A 21,702-nucleotide genomic window follows, 5' to 3' on the forward strand; every position below is an offset into this window, starting at 1 on the left:
TTTGTCAGGCCGAGGTCTGACGATCACTACGAAACCACCGTATCGCATTTGCGAAGGATAATATAGATACACTGTGCAACTGTATGATGTACATTATATACAAGTAACGCAACAGCATCCATGGCTGAAAGGGGTCTACAGTGGAGGAGTTAGTTCCATAAAGGTGGGGGGGGGGGCAATGTCAGAAGTGTGGACGTGGTGATATCTCTAATATGCAGTATGTGCAATATAAGTAACACAAACAAACAAAACATAACAAACAGACCTTGTTGTAGAACTCAAGCAGCTCCTGGTGGTTAAACTCAACAAAGACGTTTTCCTGAACCTGAGAGAGAGAGAGAGAGAGAGAGAGAGAGAGAGAGAGAGAGAGAGAGAGAGAGAGAGAGAGAGAGAGAAGGGGGGGGGTTACAGATGGTCAGAGTGGCTCAGCAGTGATGGGAATAAACAAGCTCACAAATAAGAAAACTAAGTCCGGAAACATACAAGAACAACGGAGCAGAGGAGAGAAGGCAGGGATGAGAGCACACGCGTAAGAGTCATGACGGCGTCTTCTTGAGCTCACTTCTTGTGCTTTCCATAAAAACCTTCATGAATTATTACTTTTCTCTGGCCAGTATGTACTATCCTCTCAGTCTTATCCATCAGACTGTTTAAAAATACACTGAAGACAACGTCACAGTCCACCAACTCGTGGAGAGAAAATCCATCACTACCCATTCTGTTGGCTTATTTTTTTTAAAGTCGAGGCTCGCTGTATCATTTGTGGCCCGGTGTAACTAAATATGTACGAACAGGGCAAAACATTGAAGTGTATTATTTCAACACTTACAATATACATACAAGTGCAACAGTCATATGTAAGATTGGGCCTCTATATAGGTCTTTTTTTTTTTCAATTGGTCCACCTAAGAAAACAAACAGCTCAAGCATACAAGAAAAACGACAAACTTAGGGTCTGATTTACTAAACGTTTGCGTGTGTAAGATCACGTGCAAACTCCACACCGCCCGCAAAAAAATGTCCAAGCAGATTTACTAACGACGTGCAGTGAGGATTGCATCTTTCAAATGTGCAATTTAACACAGGTTGTCCATTTTGCATGTTTGCCTGTATGCATGTGATATTGGGCGTTTCTACCTGAAGGTGTAAAATACTTTGAGGGAACATGCAAATACATACATTTAGGACCTGCAACGATATTTACTAAACCTGAAAGTAGAAACAGGAGAAGTGATTGCGTGTTTATTTTAGTACGACTGAAAGGAACATATTAATCAGGTGCCCAAATCTGGAGAGACAACTGCTCTTGTTGTGGTGAGAAGGAGACGCAGAGAAACCAAAGAATACGTTGACAACAAGTTTTATAACCGTGGAAAAACTTTTGAGATGACAGAGGCAGAAAGTATTCAGACATATCGTTGGTCCAGCAATAACATTTCTGAGTTGTTGAATGAACTGAATGGTGATTGACAGCCAGCCACAAGGAGGAGCCATGAAAAACCAGCAATTAAAAACCTTCTTACGACTCAGCATTTTCTTGCCTCTGGGTCGTTCCAGCGTATCTCTGCTTGGATATCCCACCCTGTCCCGTTATTCAGGTGAGCTGTCACAGGTGCTGAATGTGTCCCGCAGAATTCACAGGGATGCTATAGGCTTCATAAGGTTCACGAGCACTCGCGACGCACTGAATGAAAAGTCACCTGCTCATCACAGAAAGATCTGGACCTGCTGATCGCTGTTTGTTGGAGGATCTCATCCACCGTCCCTCCTCTTCTATTTGCCGCCGTTTTTTTTCACCTTATATCTTGCCACATACTCATAATTTAATATTTAAATCTTTTTGTTTTTCCCACGGCATTGACTTCCTCACTGATAATCTCCTATATAGCGTTTTATTCTTGTTATATTTATTAATTTCAATGGGATCAGATTTTCTTCCTCCTTTTGCAGTCGTTCTACAGCTGGAATTACTTTAACACATGCAAATACCTCATTTAAATAGAGCGATTTGCACCTGATATCAAAGACGCAATTACTCTTAATAAATCACCCACAAGACGGGTGCAAAATAAATGTGCAAACTTTTGTAAAAAAAAACCAACATTTAATTCAGCACCCTTTATTTTAGATCTTAGTAAATCAAGCCTTAAGTGTAGTGTTTAGTGTAGATTTTTGCCTCATACTTTAAAATTAGTGGAGGATAAAACCTGTCAAGGATATGGTAAATAAGTTCTCAGTTTGCAAGTATGTCAGTTAGTTCCCTAATTTGTCTTCCTTAAAATTGGAGCTGTGGAAGTTAGAAAGTTGAAAATAGCAGCTGATGATCATGATGAAACAAGAGTTTTTGGTAATATGATGGATGATGCAGTTTGTGTTTTATGAAGTTGGTATATGTAATTAAGATTTGAGAACATTGCTCCAATAATAAGTTTTGCTACATCTGTGTTCAGTTTAATGATAAATGCTTTGGTAATTTACATTGACAGAGCATTACATTATGTACTTCGTATTCAGTAGCCTCAGAGCATTTAGCTCTTCCTCTTTCCTTTCTAGAAAGACTGCAGGTTTGACAAATTATTAAACAGAGTGAGGCTCCTCAGAAAACCATTAGAAACCAGGGGCAACCATCACTGGACTGCTATCATCATTATCATCATCATCATCATCATCATCATCACCCCATCAGAAACAAAGAGTGGACAATAATCCTCCCCCATGAGCGGGTCTAATGGCTAGACACTTCTGGGTAAAATAGAAGACATGGGCAGTGTTGTAGCCAACCAAAGTGCACTCAGTTCTTTCACAGTGAATGCTGATAATGGCACCAAACTGCTTGTACCAACGAGGAGGGCAGAACAGATAAGAAGCACAAAGAAACACACCAATAAAAGTACAGAAAGACAGTGAAACCACACACGAGTTGTCTGGTTGCACACTCCCGTCTACAGCTCTCCTCCCCGCAGTTCGGTGCTCGGAGACTAAAAGGGGCTTCGGGGCTTGAAGCTAACAGGCTGGCTGGTTGGCTGGTCGGGTGGGTGGAAGGAGGCCAAGTGTCACAGCAAATTAATGACAGAGATATTAATTAGAAGCTACGTTAAAAGTCTATAAAGGAAAACACAGAGGGCTGTTATCTCTTATCAAAGCCCTCATCTCCACAGCAGCTCCGCAGCACAAGGAAATGTAGGACAGCCTTGAAAGGAGCGCTGCAAGGACAGCCCAACAGGTATTAAAACAACTTCTTAAACTGTTGTTTCTGAGTGAGATACAATAGAAAGAAGGCAGATTAAAGTTGCTCTATACGGTGATCATTTCTCAGAAGAAACAAGGTTGCTGTTAAGGAAGGATTTTATGTGAAATTTTTCATATATAACTATAGACACTGTGTTTCCAGCAGCACTACTCCAACTCCCAGCTCACTCCACTTTTTTTCTATTGATCTCCACTGTGGCAAAACACTGTTTTAATGAGGAGAAACCAGTGCTGCATAATAATTCATTTAGGTTAACGCTCTTTGGTGTGTTTGGGTCACAGTAACACCACCAACTAGGCCAGAAAACTAGAAATAAAACACTTGCCAGCTAACGGCGCGGCGTTTCAAGCTTTCTGACAGAGGTGAGAAAGAGGTCAACTGAAATGGAGTTTGTGTGTCTGAAATATGATGTCGATCAAAACTCAGCTTTGAGAAAAAGAAGACAACAAACCAGACTGTAACACTTTCTGTCTGTGTTTGTCTGTGCTCGTATGAATGTGAGACTGACAGTGTGTTTTAAATAGATTTTCAAGGTACTGTTTGTGTGTGTGTGTTGTATGTGTGTTTGGCCCATCACATTGTTCCTCAGGGTTGAGATTTTGCCAGGCAGTAACCCAACAAGGCTCTGACAGATCTAGGCTAACACTAATGGGGATAGGATGCATCATCCTCATCATCACAGCCCTATATAACCAGAACGCACACACAGCCACACACACACACACACACACACACACACACATATATATATATATATATATATATATATATATATATATGCATACAGATCTTATCTGTCTTAGTGCCAAAATAAAGCATGCCAGGATACAGAAAACAGGATTAATCCATGAAGATAATCAGAAATTCACTTGCATCTGGTGCTCCATATGCACGGTATGTTAGACTATACAATGATATTACAATTTAGGCAACACACTAAGGGAGATCCAAACATTTGAGAGTGAATAAATCAACAAAAGTAAAACAAACTCCGAAAGGAAATCATGGAAAGTTTTCCACACTTATCCTTAAATAACTGCAGAAATTAGGGACTACATGTTCTGTCGCAGCTCTCAGTACATGCCTGATGGCTTTCAACAATGTTACTCGTACAATTCCCTCAATGAGAGAACAATGTCAGAAGAGATGGAGATGCTTTTCAGGGATTGCAGCACAACTCAACATGGTGATATCACTGTTTTTTGATTCCTTTGGCCTCCCCTGGGACACTTAGAGCAAAATTACCGTTATGGCACGTTATGAATTATCTTCACAGCTTTGGAATTCATTCCTATCAATAACAACAACATTGTACTGCAATATGGGAGTTTGACAACAAAAGAGGTTTCGTGAGGAAAACAGACATGTCGGTTAAAAAAAAAAAAAACAAAAACCATCCATTTTAGTTTGAGTTATTTGGAAGAGAAAACAAAGATCAAAAGTCAAATTATTTTTTATATTTAAAGTTTTACTTTCAAATGATGGTAAATAACATATAAGCAGTGGCATTATTGACAACTGTTAAATCGACACTTGTTTCACCACTGTAGCTCAGATTAAACTGTCTAAACAATTACTGGCATTCAACTTTGAACAGACATCCATGTTTCCCAGAGGATTAAGCCTACTTCACTAACTTTTCCTCTAGAGCCAGCATGGAGCTGTCAATGTTTTTTTGTTTTTTTCATTCTTTACAAAAATGTTTCAGTGATTATTAGAAGTACAGAGGGTTCTCAACTTACGAACATTCGAGTTACGAACATTCGTAGATACGAACAACCGCTGACGGATGTCCATAAATGTTTGTAAAATGCCGTATTGCATTCGCAAGTTCGTATTTTGTACAGCGCGCCACATCCGACTGATTCCCCTTTCTGCCGCAACCCACGCCGAGCAGCACTGGCTCATCTCCAACACTTCGTTTGTTGCTCCAACACTCACTTCGTTGTTGTGTTCATCTTAGTTCGTACCATCTTGGATACTTTACCGTTTCTCATATATTTATCACCCGTTTCTCACGTGTTTATCATGCCTAAGAAAGCAAATGCTAGTGGTAGTGGCAAAAAGCGTAAGGCAAGTGATGATAGTGGTAGTGGTTGCCTCGTTCAAGAAGTATTACACCCGCCAAACGTACAGGCAAGCCTTGAAAATGATCGACGAGGAGGACACCGAGAAAACGCTACGCGACTTCTGGAAAGGCTATAATATCTACGACTGTGTCAAAAACATCGATGCTTCGTGGCGTGAGGTTACGCAATCAAATATGCATGGTGTGTGGAAGTATTTGACCCCACAGTTTTTGAACAACTTCAAAGGTTTCAACCAAGAAGAAGAGGGCAAGAAGGTTGTTGCAAGCCTTATCGAGATCAGCAAGAAACTGCATCTCGACTTGGAGGAGGAGGATTTTGAGGAGCTTCTTGAGTCGCACTCGGAGGAGCTGACCAACGAAGACCTTATGGAGTAGGAAGATATGCAGCGTGAAGAGGTACAGCAAGAGGATGAAGATGAGCCACTTCCCATAAAAAAGTTCGAAACTAAGAAGCTTGCAGAAGCTTTTTCGAAGATCGAAGAAGCATGGACACTTTTGGACGCTCAAGACCCAAATGTTGAGAGGCTTTCGAAAGTGTCAGCAAGCATTCATGACGCTCTACAGTGCTATCGGATCATCTACGATGAGATGAAGAAGACCACTCAGACATCCTTAGACAGCTTCTTCAAACCCGCCAAATCCTCTGCAATGCCTTCGTCAGCACCTGACTCCCCAGCAATGCCGTCCACCTCAGCAGTCTTAGAGGAATCAATCGAAGATATCTCCACTGAAGACGTCTCCACCGCAATTTCCACCGAAGATATCTTCAATGAACTCGCCACTGAAGACGTCTCCACCGCAATTTCCAGCGACGATCTCTCCAATGACAACTCTGCCTCTCACCAACAATAACTCCTTCCTCTTCCTCCTCATCTTCCTCCTCCTCCAACTTCTACGTATACGCATCGACTTCGCTCTAAAGGTAAGTTACAGTAATCATGTTTATGTGTTGTTATTATGTACTCTAATTATTTCTGGTAAGTCTTAGGGAATAGTAATGAATAGTAATGGCATTTAAATGACCTCAAATGGCAATTATAGGTTGAAATTTAATATATAACGACTTACGAACAATTCAGCTTACGAACAGCTGTTCAGAACGCATTGTGTTCGTAGGTTGAGAATCTGCTGTATTGCCATGGATCTGGCAGTTATCTATTGTACCCAGAGAATGGATCCCGGTAACTCAACTAGCCCCGTCACTTTGTATCTAGAGCAGCAAGCACATCAGTTTTCACTTATACAGATTCCAGATCTCAGACGTTACTACACTGATGCAGGGAATAGAAATGCTGGCCAGGAATACGAAAAGAAAACCCAAACTAAAGCATACCAAATGATAATTTCCCATTAGATAATATATCTCACTGAATAAGTCCACTCTGCCTAAAGCGCAGAGAGCATCTAAAGTGGTGAACAACCTGTAACTGCTGAATTGATGTTAAGATAAGAGCAATTTTATGATATTCAGTTTTAAGAGGTTCGTTGTATTCTTGACTGAACCAATCTATTTTTTTCCAATTGATAAAAAATCTGTGCTTTTTATCCCATCAAGTGGTTACTGTTGTCAGTTGTGTCAATTTATATAAGATGGCAGTTTATATCATAGAGTAGCAGCATTCTTATAGCAGAAGCAGTCTGTATGAATGAGGCTGGGTGAATCCAAAATGGCACTCTTCATCAATTATTTGCATCAGTGCAATAAAGTATAGCTTGGATTTGAAACACTTGTCAAAGCATAGATTTTTTTTTTTTCTGAGTGCTTCAGAGAAACTGAATTTCTTACTTTTGACTGATAAAAGCAAAGTAAGGAAAGGGAGAGGGAGCAAGGCAGAGAGATTGACAGAAACTATAAGGGGAGGGGAGAAATGAGTGGCACAGTAAAAGCCAGAGAGGAGGACGAAGTGAAAACACTCACTGACGGAGAATAACAGCTTAAGTAAAAGAATAGAAAACTGTGATTGCCCAAGAGAGCTTTCATTGCAACAAACAACCGAAACCATAGTAAACATCAAACTGTAGAGAATTTTGGTGACATAAAAAACACGTATTTTATCCAGAAATATAACGTCAAATCTGTAAAACAATAATCTCTATCTACAAATTCTCAGAGTGACAGATGAGGGGACAACACCGATCGGTATCTGGGTGAAACTGTCTCCCGTGTGAACCAATCGTAAAATATGCATTGCAAAGATGGTACCACACACAAAGTGAAGCAAATGAATCGCAAGTGTTGACAACGAGTGCCAATCAATCCTCTGCAGTGTAAATGATGTAGGTGGTTATGCCAAAGTTTGCGTGTTTCAGAGAAAGTGAAGTTCATGAGTTGGTTTGGTTTTAATTAGCAGAAAAATACAAGAAGACCTAAAAAAAAAAATTTTAAAAAAAGGAAAACACATCCCCTGGTAATTACATAGACTTAACACAAAGTGTTAAGTGTGTACATTTTTTGAGGCTTTGATGTGTCCCACTTGGCACCGCAAATGGCATAAATGTTTCAACATAAGAACTGAACTGACTGGATTTGGCAGTTCAGAGTATTTGAAATTAAAATCATATTTATGATAGCACTTCTTCCAAAACTGCACAAAATATTGTGCAGTTCATGCCTGCTCGACAAAAAAACAAATAAATATAACAAGTTTGGGTGTGAAATTGAGAATAAAAAAGGCATCGCCCTGCCTTTCTGTTGCTTTCAATGTGACACCAGAGCAGCGTTAAATCAGCATCAAAAGAAATGGTTTCTGTAATTTCTCTGCAGAACGAGGGGACGCTACATTATAGGTCCCCTGTGACTTTGTTGCATTATGTGTCCTCCGTGACTGTGAGCTCTGTGACAGTTTGTCCGACTGGAGCTCTCTGCCGCAGCCTGGTCTTTGACTTTTTGCCCGGCAGACAGAAATCCTGACACTGAAAGACAAAGAGACAGAACGAGAGATGGAATACACGGAGGGCAGAGCTGCAGGGTTTTTGGCAACCCTTTATCCCTTCTACTCTCAACACACACATGTATACACACACACACACACACAGTCTGGTGACAAACATACCTTTCCCTTTTCTCGTAGCTTTACTGCTTTTCTCTCTCTCACACACTCGCATACATATTTTTCTTTGCTTCACGACCCATCCAAACCATTATTAATCCAGGAAAAAGTACAATCCTTCCGTTTACATTGTTATGTTGCCAAGGTCACACACATCTTTACACAAACCTGATGACTATGTCACCGTTTCTCTATCTTTCAATCTGGTTTAACAACTCGTCTGCGTGCTTGACTACCTCACTGTCTCTCTGTAGTGGGTCAGCTAACAGCCACCAGTCTGTACACCATTGTTTGTCAGCTTACAATGCGGGTATTTCTGCCAACCTGTCTTGCCTGTCCTCTTTTTATTGTCTTTGTGCCAGCCAGCATTCACAAGCTTCCCCAGCTTTCTGAGCTGCATCCTGTCATCTTGCTGAAGGCTGATCAGCAAGGGTTATCGAAGAAGGTCGTCTTTCGCAGGTGACTTCATAAATAAAATTGTGGCATTTGCACAAGCGTCAAGAAGACAGTAATTGTGAAATAAATTGGCATCTCATCATTAATGACATTCTTGTTCCTTTTTTTAAATTAGAAATAAAGAGTGATTGAAAAGTTTTCATAACGCAAATGTTTCTTCTTTTTTTTTTCATAAAAGTTAAGCTAACAATGTTGCAAAAGCACGCATCTGTCACTTCAACGTAAAAAGATCAACTCATGGAGACATCACCCAGATGTGGGCCCCTTTTTTGCTTGAATGTAGGAATTTGTTCGGTGCTTGAGGATGCATATGGTTATGTGTGCACGCTAGTTCAGTTGCATAGTTGTCTGTCTCCGAAACAGATACTCAAACAAACGCAGCCCTGCTGTCAAAACACAGCCTTCAAATGTCTCAATCAAGATTTTTGTTGTTCGCTTTGGTGCTACAGGTGCACTGCCTGCTCTTTTATGTCGTGAGTGTTTCTGTTCATCTGTCTATACATAATCAACACTGCTGAGGTAAGCCTAGTTTGTAGCCACCTGATTCACGATGGAGGAGGAAGAACTCAGATGGGGAATGAGAGACAGGTCAAAGGTTCAGCTGTGGCGAAAAACAAACACCAAATTGGCTTGAGCATTATGCCGCCCTGAATAATAGCTATTCATTATGGCACACTGATCAAACAAAATGTAATAAATCATAAATTTAATATGTTCTCTAGCTACATTTTCAAAAAAAAAAAAAAAGGGAGTGGCATAATAAGGCAATTACAGTATGCTGACTATCGACCCTCAAAACTTTCAAAATGTCACGATCTATTGCAACCAGCATTTCTCAGGCATTCTGCAGGGTGTTCCTTTAGCCTGTTAGTGGACATGCTATTACAAGTCCATATACACAGAGTATTAGTATTTAGATTTAGATCATTTAAACTGTGATTCATTTGAAAATAAGTGGTCACAAGTGGATGTAATAAAACTTGTTCGAAGTCCCTGACATTAAATCTTTGTCATGCTTTTAAAACTTCTGCTGTGCTTAAACAATTTTTTTTCTCAGAAGTCAAACATCTAAGAGAGAGTAAAGTATTAAACGCTGTTTTTAAATGTTTTACTTTTCACAAATGTCTGTCATTCCTGTCTTTGTTTTCCATTGAGCTGAAAAGGAAACAATCTTAGGTGCTCTTCAGCACTATTTTGGTAAGTATTGTAATTTACTTTTTGTTTTATCCTCTTTCCCTTAACCTTTCTTGATTCCATCTATTTCACTTGTGATTTCTCACAGTTTGAAACTACTGACAAAATAATTGTACCTTAAGTCCATCGGAAATAAATTAAACGTAAAACTGAGACGTACAGATTCGAGACCTTTATCTGCTGATGAAGAAGAAGAGTGAAATGATGATCGTTTTTCAAATTCACACACTTTTTTCCAACTGCTCGGAGAACAGGGATGCACTCGCTGCATTTACCTGAGAGTGGAGGTAAAGACAGCTATGGGAAGAGCAAGAGTTTTTCAATTTAGAGTTTCAAAATATTGACTTTTATTTGGAAACCGTGTGTTCTTTTTAATTGCTTTGTTGATGTTTAACCCTTGTGTTGTCCTTGGGTCAAAATGACCCGCAGCTGTGTTCAACCAAGTTCTATTTTATTTCTATATTTTTATATTTTTTGGGATCATTGGACATCATTCTTTTAAAGAAACCCTCACAGCCTCCTTGTCACCAATGATCCCCAAAAAATATGAAAATAAAATAGAACTTGGTTGAACACAGCTGCGGGTCATTTTGACCCGAGGACAACACGAGGGTTAAAGTGTGCAAAGGTAACACATTTGGCATTCACCAAGCGCTAGTGGTGTATAGATGTTTGAGTTGGTGAGTGAACTTTGGCAGCTACAGCACCACTTTGGTGTGTAAAAATAAATACAGATAATTATGCTTCAGAAAGTTGTCTCTGTCACTTCAATCTGATCGGTGTTGTGCAGTGTCCAGTAGTTAATATGCTCCAGTGACTGTGGTGACCAGATACTTTTCTGTGCGCAATAGCCTAGATACCATCTAGGAACATTGGTAAATTGTAGCGTCTACCGATAGCCTACATGTGTGGCGTTCTGTAAATTATATCTATATCTAACAACCTGAGTTACACTCTTTCCCTCTACAGTGCGTGAGTCTCTGCATGCACATCAGTCACACGGTGCACCACCCACTAACACAAGTCAATTATAAACCTGTGGGAAACCCTGACACAGAGAGAGAGTGAGAAGCAGACACTCCCTGGTGTGTAACAATATGCCTCTGTACTGTGTTCATTCAACAGTAATTGTTAACTCGTCACCTCCCCTGCAGTATAGTATGCTGCTCTCCGTTTGAAGAATAAAATGTACCACCGAATGATAAAAGAGGAATTAAACCTGAATTAAAATCTTCAGTAGCTTTGAACTTTTCTTTTAATCACCTACAGCAATACGCAATATATAACTTGTCCTGTGTGAAAACAGCAAACTGTCGGGCCGGTGGCTTTACACAAAACAGCAATGTGCCAATCAACAACAACAAACAGAAAATAACGGCTCAAAAATCAACCATGTTTAATCTTCCCATGACCCTTTGAGACCAGAGCCATTCAGAAAAAAACATTCTGCAGGACCCACATACGTTCGCTGTGTGTATGCATGCTGAAAGGGGGCCACCACGAACTGGTATCCACTCACACAACACTGTCCTGTAGTCATCGCACAGTGACAGACACGGAACCTCAAAATGTCAGCCATTCACTAAAAGCCCGTCGACTGCAACAAATAAGAGCTGTCAAAGCCAAACACTAGAAACTGTCAATCACCTCTGGTATTTATAACAGAAATGAGCACAAGTAGATATGTGCACACACACATGCAGGCTCTCCCACACACACACAGAGAGAGAGAGAGAGAGAGAGAAAGAGAAGAGAGAAGAGAAGAGAAGAGAAGAGAAGAGAAGAGAAGAGAAGAGAAGAGAAGAGAAGAGAAGAGAAGAGAAGAGAAGAGAAGAGAAGAGAAGAGAAGAGAAGAGAAGAGAAGAGAAGAGAAGAGAAGAGAAGAGAAGAGAAGAGAAGAGAAGAGAAGAGAAGAGAAGAGAAGAGAAGAGAAGAGAAGACATTTTCCAAACCTTTATGACATGCATTGGATGACATGATGGAAAATCCATCCCGCAGAGTATGGGGGCCTCCTAAAAAACATGTAGAGGGGCCAACATGTCACTCAGATTTTCTCATATTATGACTTGGAGAAACCGCTCTGCATTAAGCTGGCCCTGAACCTTCTGTCAGTCTGAATATGTCCTTTCCTTAAAATGTTCTTCCTTTTTCAAATGTCCTTTTGATAAAACTGTCATTCCATCTCAACTCTGAAAACCACGAGGATTAACTACTAGCACAGAAGAGTGGAGGGTATGCTGCTACGTCGGGGGAGACGGTGGGAACTTTGACAACAATCAAAAGAAAAACAAGGCAGACAAAACAATAAACAAACTAGGGTTTTTTGCTTTGATGTGTGTGGAGACAGAAGCTGGAAGGAGGTAGCTGGCTGTAGCCCCTACAGGATGGCTTTCTGAGAGCACACCAGGAAATAGGAAATACACACACACACACACTCACATCACTAACGATCCACCCCGACAAACACAAACAAAAGGCCACATATACTTTATTCTCATGGGTATGTATATACACAAGCATGCAAGGGGAAAGACGCTCAGCCACCCAACAACACAAATACCAGTCACACATAAACATAAGAGGAAGCAAAAAATGAGACAAAGAGAAGCACACATTCACACTTGTGTGTGCGTATGTACTCTAAAACAGCGGTCTCCATGAATGGATAGTAAACTGGATGTTATTTAACACTTAATAAGCAGTTGATGTTACAATTATACAATGAAACCATAAATGCGTGGGTACTTTTGGTCAAGTTTCAACTATTCCAACCATGAAGGAAATACTTTAATGTTTATTGTTTTGTATGGCTTTTGCTTTTGCTTTTTTTTTCTGATTTGGTTGAGTTTTGTACTTCTAGCAGGTAAATGTTGTTGCTTTCTGTTTTTGTCCATCTTGCGTCTATTTTTGCTACTTCCTACTTTCCTTTCTGCTGTAGCCCACAAAGGGAGTACTGCTTGCTTCACCTTTATAATTATTTTTGAATTGCTTGTCCTACTTGAAAGAGCAGGGGGTACACTGATGCTGTGGTGATGAGATATACAATCGGGAGCTGCACAGGGGTGTTTTTAAAAAGTTGACCGGATGCTGTGCTTTACTCGTTATGACTGTCTGCTTGGCTGATCTGTTCTGGGCAGATCGACATGATCTTCGTCCATCTTCCAGACACGTCTGGGATGCTGTCTACTGTTATGTCAAGCAGTGACAGAAGGTTGTCCAGTCTGTAGAGAGGCCCAAACTACGAAGGTGTTCTTGAACCTCCGTCATGCACCACCTAAAGCGGACCAGACGAGAGACCTTCCGCAATCTAGAGACCAAGGAGCATGCAGCTGCTTGCAGGTGCAGCTAACTTTTCTGTTGTCCACATATGAAGCTCTTGCTTGTCAGGTGGGAGAGGTTTAGATGTTGTTGTTTTTGCCTTTTCCAGAAAACTGCACACTCAAGCTTTAAAATGTTCCAACAGACTCAGCTAGATGGGCAGCCAAGTGGTTATTGCAAATTTACTAGTTGATTAGTGGGGCTTTTCACGTACCCTCTGGCAACAGCACATGGAATGGGAATCATTGCACTAACACGCAAGTTTGCTGACACACACACACACACACACACACACACACACACACACACACACACACACACACACACACACACACACACACACACACACACACACACACACACAGAGATACATCACTACTTGTATGTGACCTCCCTCTTGTCACACACCATGCAGTTTCACAATCACTGGCCTCAGGCAGCCATAGCATGAGGTGAGCTCTTGCTCTGTCTCCTTCATATTGAGGTAATTTCTGCATCACTTTCCTTTTACCATCTTTTCCCCCCATAAGAAACATCTCCTTTTCTTGATGTACTCCTTTTCTTTGTCTCTGTAACTTCGCCTCAGCTCCCGTCTCCCCTTGCATTAAGTGACGCCTTGTTATAAACAGCCCATCAGTGAGCTGTCCATCCGTACCTCGGCTGTGGACTGACATTTATTAAGAGTCAGCTTTGCCTGCAGTCTCTCTTCTTCTCTCTGCATCCCCACATGAATACAGAGAACCAATTAGAGGAAGAACAAGGCTTATGTCTACATGCTCGGAGAGACTAGGCCACAAACATAAACAAGGAGGAGAGGAGAGGAGAGGAGAGGAGAGGAGAGGAGAGGAGAGGAGAGGAGAGGAGAGGAGAGGAGAGGAGAGGAGAGGAGAGGAGAGGAGAGGAGAGGAGAGGAGAGGAGAGGAGAGGAGAGGAGAGGAGAGGAGAGGAGAGGAGAGGAGATGTTTGAATAAATCTGTAATATCTGAGTGACTGCACAGAAGTGGAAATGGGAACACTACCTATGGTGCTAAATGGGTGCTTTAACAAAGGCTGAGGACAATAAGTGTGCGGTGAATAAAAGAGACATTACACACTTGCTAAATGAACATAGAACACCATCCTTCAACACATTAAACACACTGGGACACCCCGCACAGCCAAATTGTGCAGCAAACTCTCATTCAGCAAAGATGAGGATTGACATTTACTTCGAGCGGCAGGAGGCAGCTCCCGGAGCTAAACAAATAACATCCTCAGTGGTGGACTGAATAGGACGATGGATATTTTGCCTATTGGTTTTGTCACACATGGCTGAGGTCAACGATGTCCTGTCTGTCCAGTTTGAGTGTGTGTATGCTTGTTCATTACTTGCTTGTGCGTGTGCGCGTGTGCGGTACCTATTCACCTCCCAAATTAGAATTCACCACATCCTGTGTTGTGGTTAGAGACAATGGGACATGACTAGGCTTCCACCAGAGTGTACTGTTACCACATCCGCCTCATGAATCTTCACATGCCAGGCAGCAAAACACAGTGCAGCACGAACACAAGTGCCTTATTGATGGTGATCTCCATCTGTGGGACTCATTCAGACATGAATCACAGGGAGGAGACAGGAAGACAAAGAAAAAAGACCCTCGTAGGTATGACATCTTGAACCTCGCTGTGTCTGACTTATGAATTCATTTTTGGCTTTTATTTGCAAACCTCTATTTTGGAAAAGTTCCATGTTGACTCAGAAAAGAACTGTTGTATAGAGCTTCTGTACAATGTTTGTATGGTACAGTATGTGACATCTGGCACACACAAGCCCACAGAAGGCAACACGGGAAGTTTATTGTGAGCACAGAGTGGTAGACTATTTACTAAAACACGGCATGGAGCAGTCATGTTCCTTCAACAAGGAGGACATTCTCTATTATCAACACATAAGCAAGAAGCTATCTAGGATTTTTTTTTTTTTTAACATAAGCAACTTGGGTTTATTTATTCATTTTTGTATTTGATTTGTTTTGTATTTAGCATTTAGGATGGGTCCACCTCATATAGTTCAGTGGGTGTCACAGCCTCTGCGTCTGGAAAACCTGTTTACATGAAGGTTCGCTCAACCCCTGTGAAGGGTGGACCAATCAGCGACCAGCAGAAATAGCTAAGTGCAACGACGTTGAAGTCAAGAGTTTCATTGGTAATGTAGTTCCAACAATGGTGGTGCTAGATAAAGTTACAGTTGTAAAACTGCTGGCAAATATCGAGGAATTGAAGCTGGAGCAAGAAGAATGCTTCAAATTTAGAAAACAGTCTGCAATAGTCATTTACAGACATGATGTTGGACGATAGCAGTAACCCACATTAACTCTGACTTGCTAGTATGGAGAAGTGTTGTGCATTGCGAGGGTCAGAGTGGTTTAATGGTTAATTGAAATACGAACAAAAACTTAAGTTGTATCCTTATATTGAATGTTAAACTTGAACAGCCAGTGGTTTGAGGGCGTTTCAATTTGATCCACACCAGCAGCGTTCCTCATATGGAGTGCCTTTGTGCACCTTTTGGCTACTATTTTTAGAGAACAGCAGGGTCCTGAACTCAGCTCTAACATGCTAATCATTTGCCACAAATGGATGGAAGACGTGCTATATGTTTTACCCTAATTCATATAATAATAGGTGTGTCCTTCTGTACTAAACTGAGTGAATTTAAGTCTGGCATACCAGGCGAGGTGGGAAAATGTGAAAAAAAATGACTGAATGGGATTGTAGTCACGGACCATAAAACAATATAATCATTGATCTTGATCGATATAAAATCCCGATATGCAACTAATTCACTCACATAGGTGGCTTCCATTATGTTGCCTTAACACTCAAGACTCTTCTTGCTCATGTAATGTTTGTTGCAACTGTTAGGGCTGAACAATAAACAATCTACACAGTTATCACTCGTATTAGTGTAATGCCATCAACCTGGATGGAGGTCTGTTCAGCCAGAGTAATTAAAAACATGTGGGTGTGAAGGACCTTTAATGATGCTAACAGTGATTTCATTCAACACTTCATTAGGCTCATTAAAAGGTATGTGTATAAATAATATATTTTCTTACCAATTAAAACGTTTCATTCATATAATTAATAGTAATCAATACAATGACATCAACAACCCAAAACTCCAGAAGCACATGCACACAAGAGAACATTTTGAAGAAGAAAAAAAAAAAAAGGAAACAGAAATCAAAAACATTATATCATTAAATCAATATAACGTACATGACTCATTTGCTTTAAGGAACAAAATGAGCATACATAAGGACATTTAATGCTGCAATCATTAATGTTTGTCATTATGTCTGAAGAAAAGAAAAGATGAGAAAGCGTCAGACATACAGGCATCGACAGCGGTGCTGTGTCTGAGAGAACAGCATGGCTTCTGTTAGAGGTCATTTGTCAGGTCATTAGGTTCCCCCAGTTAATGAAATAAAAGAATAATAAAGAATATGTCTATGATGTGAAACACAGAGAGTGGCTGTTCGGTGTGGAGTGTCCTCCTCCGCCCACCACTTCCCAGCCTACACATGAATACATGCAGCGACACAGACCCTTGCACACAAGCATTCTTTTTCTCTTCGTTTCTTTCTTGTACGCACACACACACACACACACACACACACACACACACACACACACACACACACACACACACACACACACACACACACACACACACACACACACACACACACACACACACACTGTTGACGGTCTCTAGGTGGGCAAGGGTGGGATTTTCACACGCCTCAGTCCCCAGAGCACATTCAGTACAGTACAGAGCATGGCAGCAGGACATACACACAAAGACTGGGATTGTCTGCACCCAGTGGGCCACTCACTGAACTGGAGTGACAGAAACACACTGAGGCATGGATGCAGATACATACACAGGCTCCCTACAGGCCTGCCTACACACACACACACACACACACACACACACACACACACACACACACACACACACACACACACACACACACACACACACACACACACACACACACACACACACACACACACACACACACACACACACACACACCACATTGAGAGCTCTGAGAAGCAGAGGCCCGCAGAGCTAACGCCTTGTCTTAATGGGGCCCACAATGAGAACAAACACATGAATGAGTCACTATCTGATGAAGTGACTTTTTATCTGAATAAATAATTGACTTATTTGAAAAAAAAATTATTGGTGAGTTCTAAGAGACTCAATAACTTAACTACTGTAAACTTACAAACTCATGATTCTGAGAGAGCTTCGGGTAGGACGCAGGCATTATTATTATTATTTCAAGCTCAACAAACTCAGTTGCAAACAGAGCCACTACCCTATACATAAATATTACTTTTATCAACTTGCTGTCAGGCTAATTTAAATGCACTTTGACACAGATTCAGTTGTTCCATCTCAAAGGCTCTTGTGCAGTGTCATGAAAGGATTTTTGAGGCATTTTTAGCAGTTGATTAATAAATAAAAGCCGAGGCAACGAGGGACTCATTTAACAGAAATAAACATTTGAATGGCACTGACTGTTCTTCTGAATAAAAGATCCTGCCCTCCTTATTTGATTAAGCATGGCCATAATAAACTCTCTCTCTCTCTCTCTCGCTCTCTTTATTAAACTGGACTGGCAGTGATGTCCATTCAAGGTCTCTCGTTTCTATCTCAGTAATCCAACCTTGTAACCCATAGCCTTGTTATATTATCTTCTGCCCTCACGTAGCATGTAGGTGCACAACTGTGCAGCAAACTAAACACACTTCCAGTTCAGGTTGAATACAGCAGTTGGCCCTTGACATTTTTTTTATAGTGAAAACACTAGATCACAAATTCACTGAATGATTACAAAATGGAAAGAAATAGAGCAAAAATGGTGTCAAAATCAATTAAAACAACAGAACTGCATTCACCAGAGTATAAATGAGCTGTCAAATTACTTATATTGTCACTCAGGTGAAAAGTAATTATTCTCGTAAACATACAAAGAGTCAATTGGACCTAAAGTCAAAACTGTAAAATGCATAACCGTTGTATTGGCAGCACATTAGCCCCAGAGAGCTGAAGCCAATCATTAGCTGAAACTGTCTAGTGCTAAACTGATCACAGTGACAAAATTGTACTAAATGGCAAAACAATAATCACAAAGCAGCTGTAATGACAAGAGCACCTCCATATGATGCTCCAGGAAGGGCATTTGGGGAGCAGACAAAAGATGGTCTGTCAGTATTTGACAATAAAGTTGTTCTTTAAACTACAAGTGTTGCTGGAGTTCGCTTAAACACTAGATAGCTGACTGAACATAGTCACTGTAACCAGTCCAGTAGTAATACAGATGGACTACATTTACCTTTATAAGGATGCAACATGCCAGTTTTGGACACAACATTAATTTCTAAACATATAAATGCTCTATAAACAAGTATGATTTTAAAAAGTTCAAATTGTTGGGCTAAAAAAGAAAAACAATGGATAAAAGCTGAAGCAAAATCAAATAACCGTTTAAACATTGAAACTGCTGTTTAACACAGGGTCCTGTATGTGAGGTCTCATCATGGAGATTATCATGGTCTTCCAGATTTTTGTGGAGTGACTTTACTGAAAGGAAAAACTGTCTCTGAATTGACTTAACATTTTCCTTAATTGAGCCAAAGCTGTAGCTTGTGGGTCCAAAGCTACAATGTGGTTTTGACACAAAGATAAATACAAGCTGAAAGACACTTTTCTCAGCCAGTGATGAGGCAATGGATTTGGTCTCCATATAAATGCCAACTAAACAAACCACCAAAGTCAGTAAAACATGCTCTGTGCCTTCATACAGGGTGATCTACAATATTTAGGCTCACATCTTGCAGAGGGTGTGCACTCGTGTTGCTTCAGAGGCTGCAGCATGACATCTGTGCTCCTCAGTGGCCTCTTCAAGCTGACGATGACTGGGACGACCGCACCATTGCCACATCCTTCATGCAAGCCTCTCACTGCTTAGCAGCCCAAACTTTAATCAAAAACACATCACTAAATGCATGCATGCACACAACCAAGAGCGCCAGTGACACTTCGTGAACTTCTATGACAAATGCTCTAATTCTTGTCCACCCTCTTTGTATGCCGCTCCTCCAAACGTCTCTCTGGTGAGGTACAGCCACATTATTATTCAACCAACTGGGGATCTCTCCCTCCCTTCATTGGGGGAACATGGCAGCTCTTCTTTCCTCCTCTGTCCCTGCTGTGGTCAGTGTTGAATAGAAACAGAGGCTGGTTCTGATCAGCCGTCAAGTTCGTCCACAATGCGTCATCTGCCACATGCTGCGGTTGCCTGTTTCTCCCCGGCTTTACAGCCTATAGACCTAAACCAACATACAAGAAATGAGTCGTATTGATTTGATGCATTTCCACTGCCTCATTTAAATGTGTTCCTATTGCCTAAAACTCATGACAGACATCAATAATTCAAGCTTTCAGCCATGAGAAGTTTTCCTAAAAAAAACAAAAAAACACTATATAAGTTTAGGTTGCCCTTTTTGTTTTTGCTTGGTAATGTTCTGTACTTAATAACTGTGCTTATATCCAACACCATGTATCAGCCAGGTTCGATTACGCTTCCAGCCAGCATCGCCCAAAGCTGAGCCAACGGCAGCGAGAAGAAACTGACACTCACCAAGCCATGTACAAAACAGTTTGTAAATTTTTAATAAGTGAATCTGGGGTACTTTCTTCATTTTTTTTTTTAGAAGACTCAGAGATACTTCTTGATGTGTCACATCAAAAACACCCCAAACCACTTTATATATAATACATTTACTCTGCACTTTCTGTTGCAGTACATTTTAGTTTTGTGCCTGACACATACAATATACTTAAGCAAGATCCACCTTTTGAAGCCTTGTGTATGATGCATGATTGATAACTGCTCACAATAAAAGGAATCACTTGAAGGGGGCTTCATGGCTTTCCGATTAAACAGGCTCCATATGGGGTGAGGAAGGAGGCAGCGCAGGGCATTAAGCTTTGCCTACATCAAACCAGTCCTCCGACCATCTAAATTTGACAATCTTAATCTGACAAACTTGCGCAGTTCACGACTGTTCCTTTTATGTATGAACTTGAAAACTTGTTACAAAAGCCTCAAGAGAGTCTTTAAATCCAAGCACACCCTTAAAGACTCATCTGTGAGAAGGCTCAGACATCTTTTCATCATTTTAAGAGGAATCCTGAGGTTTCAACCCCTGTAGTGAATTTGTGTAATGTGCGCAGCACAGTGCATGATATAAAAATTGATACACCTCGCTCCCATCTCCAAACCTCCCACTTGTATTTTGCACACTTTAAATTCATTCTCATTTGTTTCTTCCAAATAAAACCTTCCACCCTTTAAGCTCCTACCATTGCATTTTACTCATTCCTGCTGTTTTATTACTGCAGCTTATGAATGTGGAATTCCCAAAAAGCAGAGCATTGATGGGAGGTTGAGCTAGATAAGAAAGTCAGTTTAATGCCAGCTTAACATGAATGTAATCTCATCTTTCTGCATCAGGTAGTCTCTGTGAAAAGTAAGGAAGATAACTACAGAAGAGCCTGCCTGAATCTGACCTCCTTTTCAACATTTACTCAACATGACTCACAAAGTGACAAACTCGCAGATTTGAATATAAAATACAAAAAAAAACTGTGAAAAAGACAAAGACAGAGCGGGGAGGATGAGATTGGGGAAAGAAACAAGAGATGGGAGTGCAAACTGAGGGAGGACGACAAGGAGAGAAGCTGAAATATGAGCAATTTCATTTTGATTGTGAAGCAAGAGAAAGAAGTTAATCCATTTCATAGTCACCCACCATACCACCCTTCATATGTGGTCTGTGGGAGTGGCAAGGGCTGGGCTGGCCTAGATACATGCAAAATGAATAAAGCCATAATATCCTTTGATATAAGTCTTTGAAACATGTTCAGCTTCAAGCAGCATCTGTTCCTACTTTTAATCTGGTTAGGGTGTTTCTCTAAATACCGCTAAGTATTATCGTCATCGGCAGGCGTTATGGATAAGGGGGATGTGACACGATCAATGGAATGTACTAATTTAGTGGAAAATAATGTCAATAATCCCTCTAAATTCAATTTCTCAGTGTACATTTTTAACTTCATCAGGGACAATGAGATGCATAATGCAGCGTCGGAGGGAAAAAAAAACACAAAATACAAACACAATAATGTTGATTAATAATAAAGCAGCTGACTTGTATCTGAGGGAAGAGGTTTGATACTTGGCTCACTGTGCTCTCTATCTCCAACCATCTTTCCTATGTGG

General features: G+C 40.7%; 1 protein-coding gene across 2 annotated transcripts in view; it reads right to left on the reverse strand.

The window, feature by feature from the left end:
* The window catches only part of commd10 (COMM domain containing 10), a 62,361-nt gene that overhangs the window by 813 nt on the left and 39,846 nt on the right, over positions 1-21,702 (reverse strand). Inside the window, exon 6 of one of the 2 annotated variants that reach the window (XM_069707742.1) lies at positions 266-325. In XM_069707742.1, the coding sequence (XP_069563843.1) occupies positions 266-325 (60 nt within the window). Of the gene's footprint in view, positions 1-265; positions 326-18,863; positions 19,748-21,702 lie in introns of those variants that run through there. The other variant, XM_069707743.1, reaches the window with a different exon arrangement.

The sequence above is a fragment of the Brachyistius frenatus genome, unplaced genomic scaffold (assembly GCF_029030835.1).
Source record: "Brachyistius frenatus isolate BFR_SWC_R1_liver_20210118 unplaced genomic scaffold, ASM2903083v1 Contig_72, whole genome shotgun sequence".
Lineage (NCBI taxonomy): Eukaryota > Metazoa > Chordata > Actinopteri > Embiotocidae > Brachyistius > Brachyistius frenatus.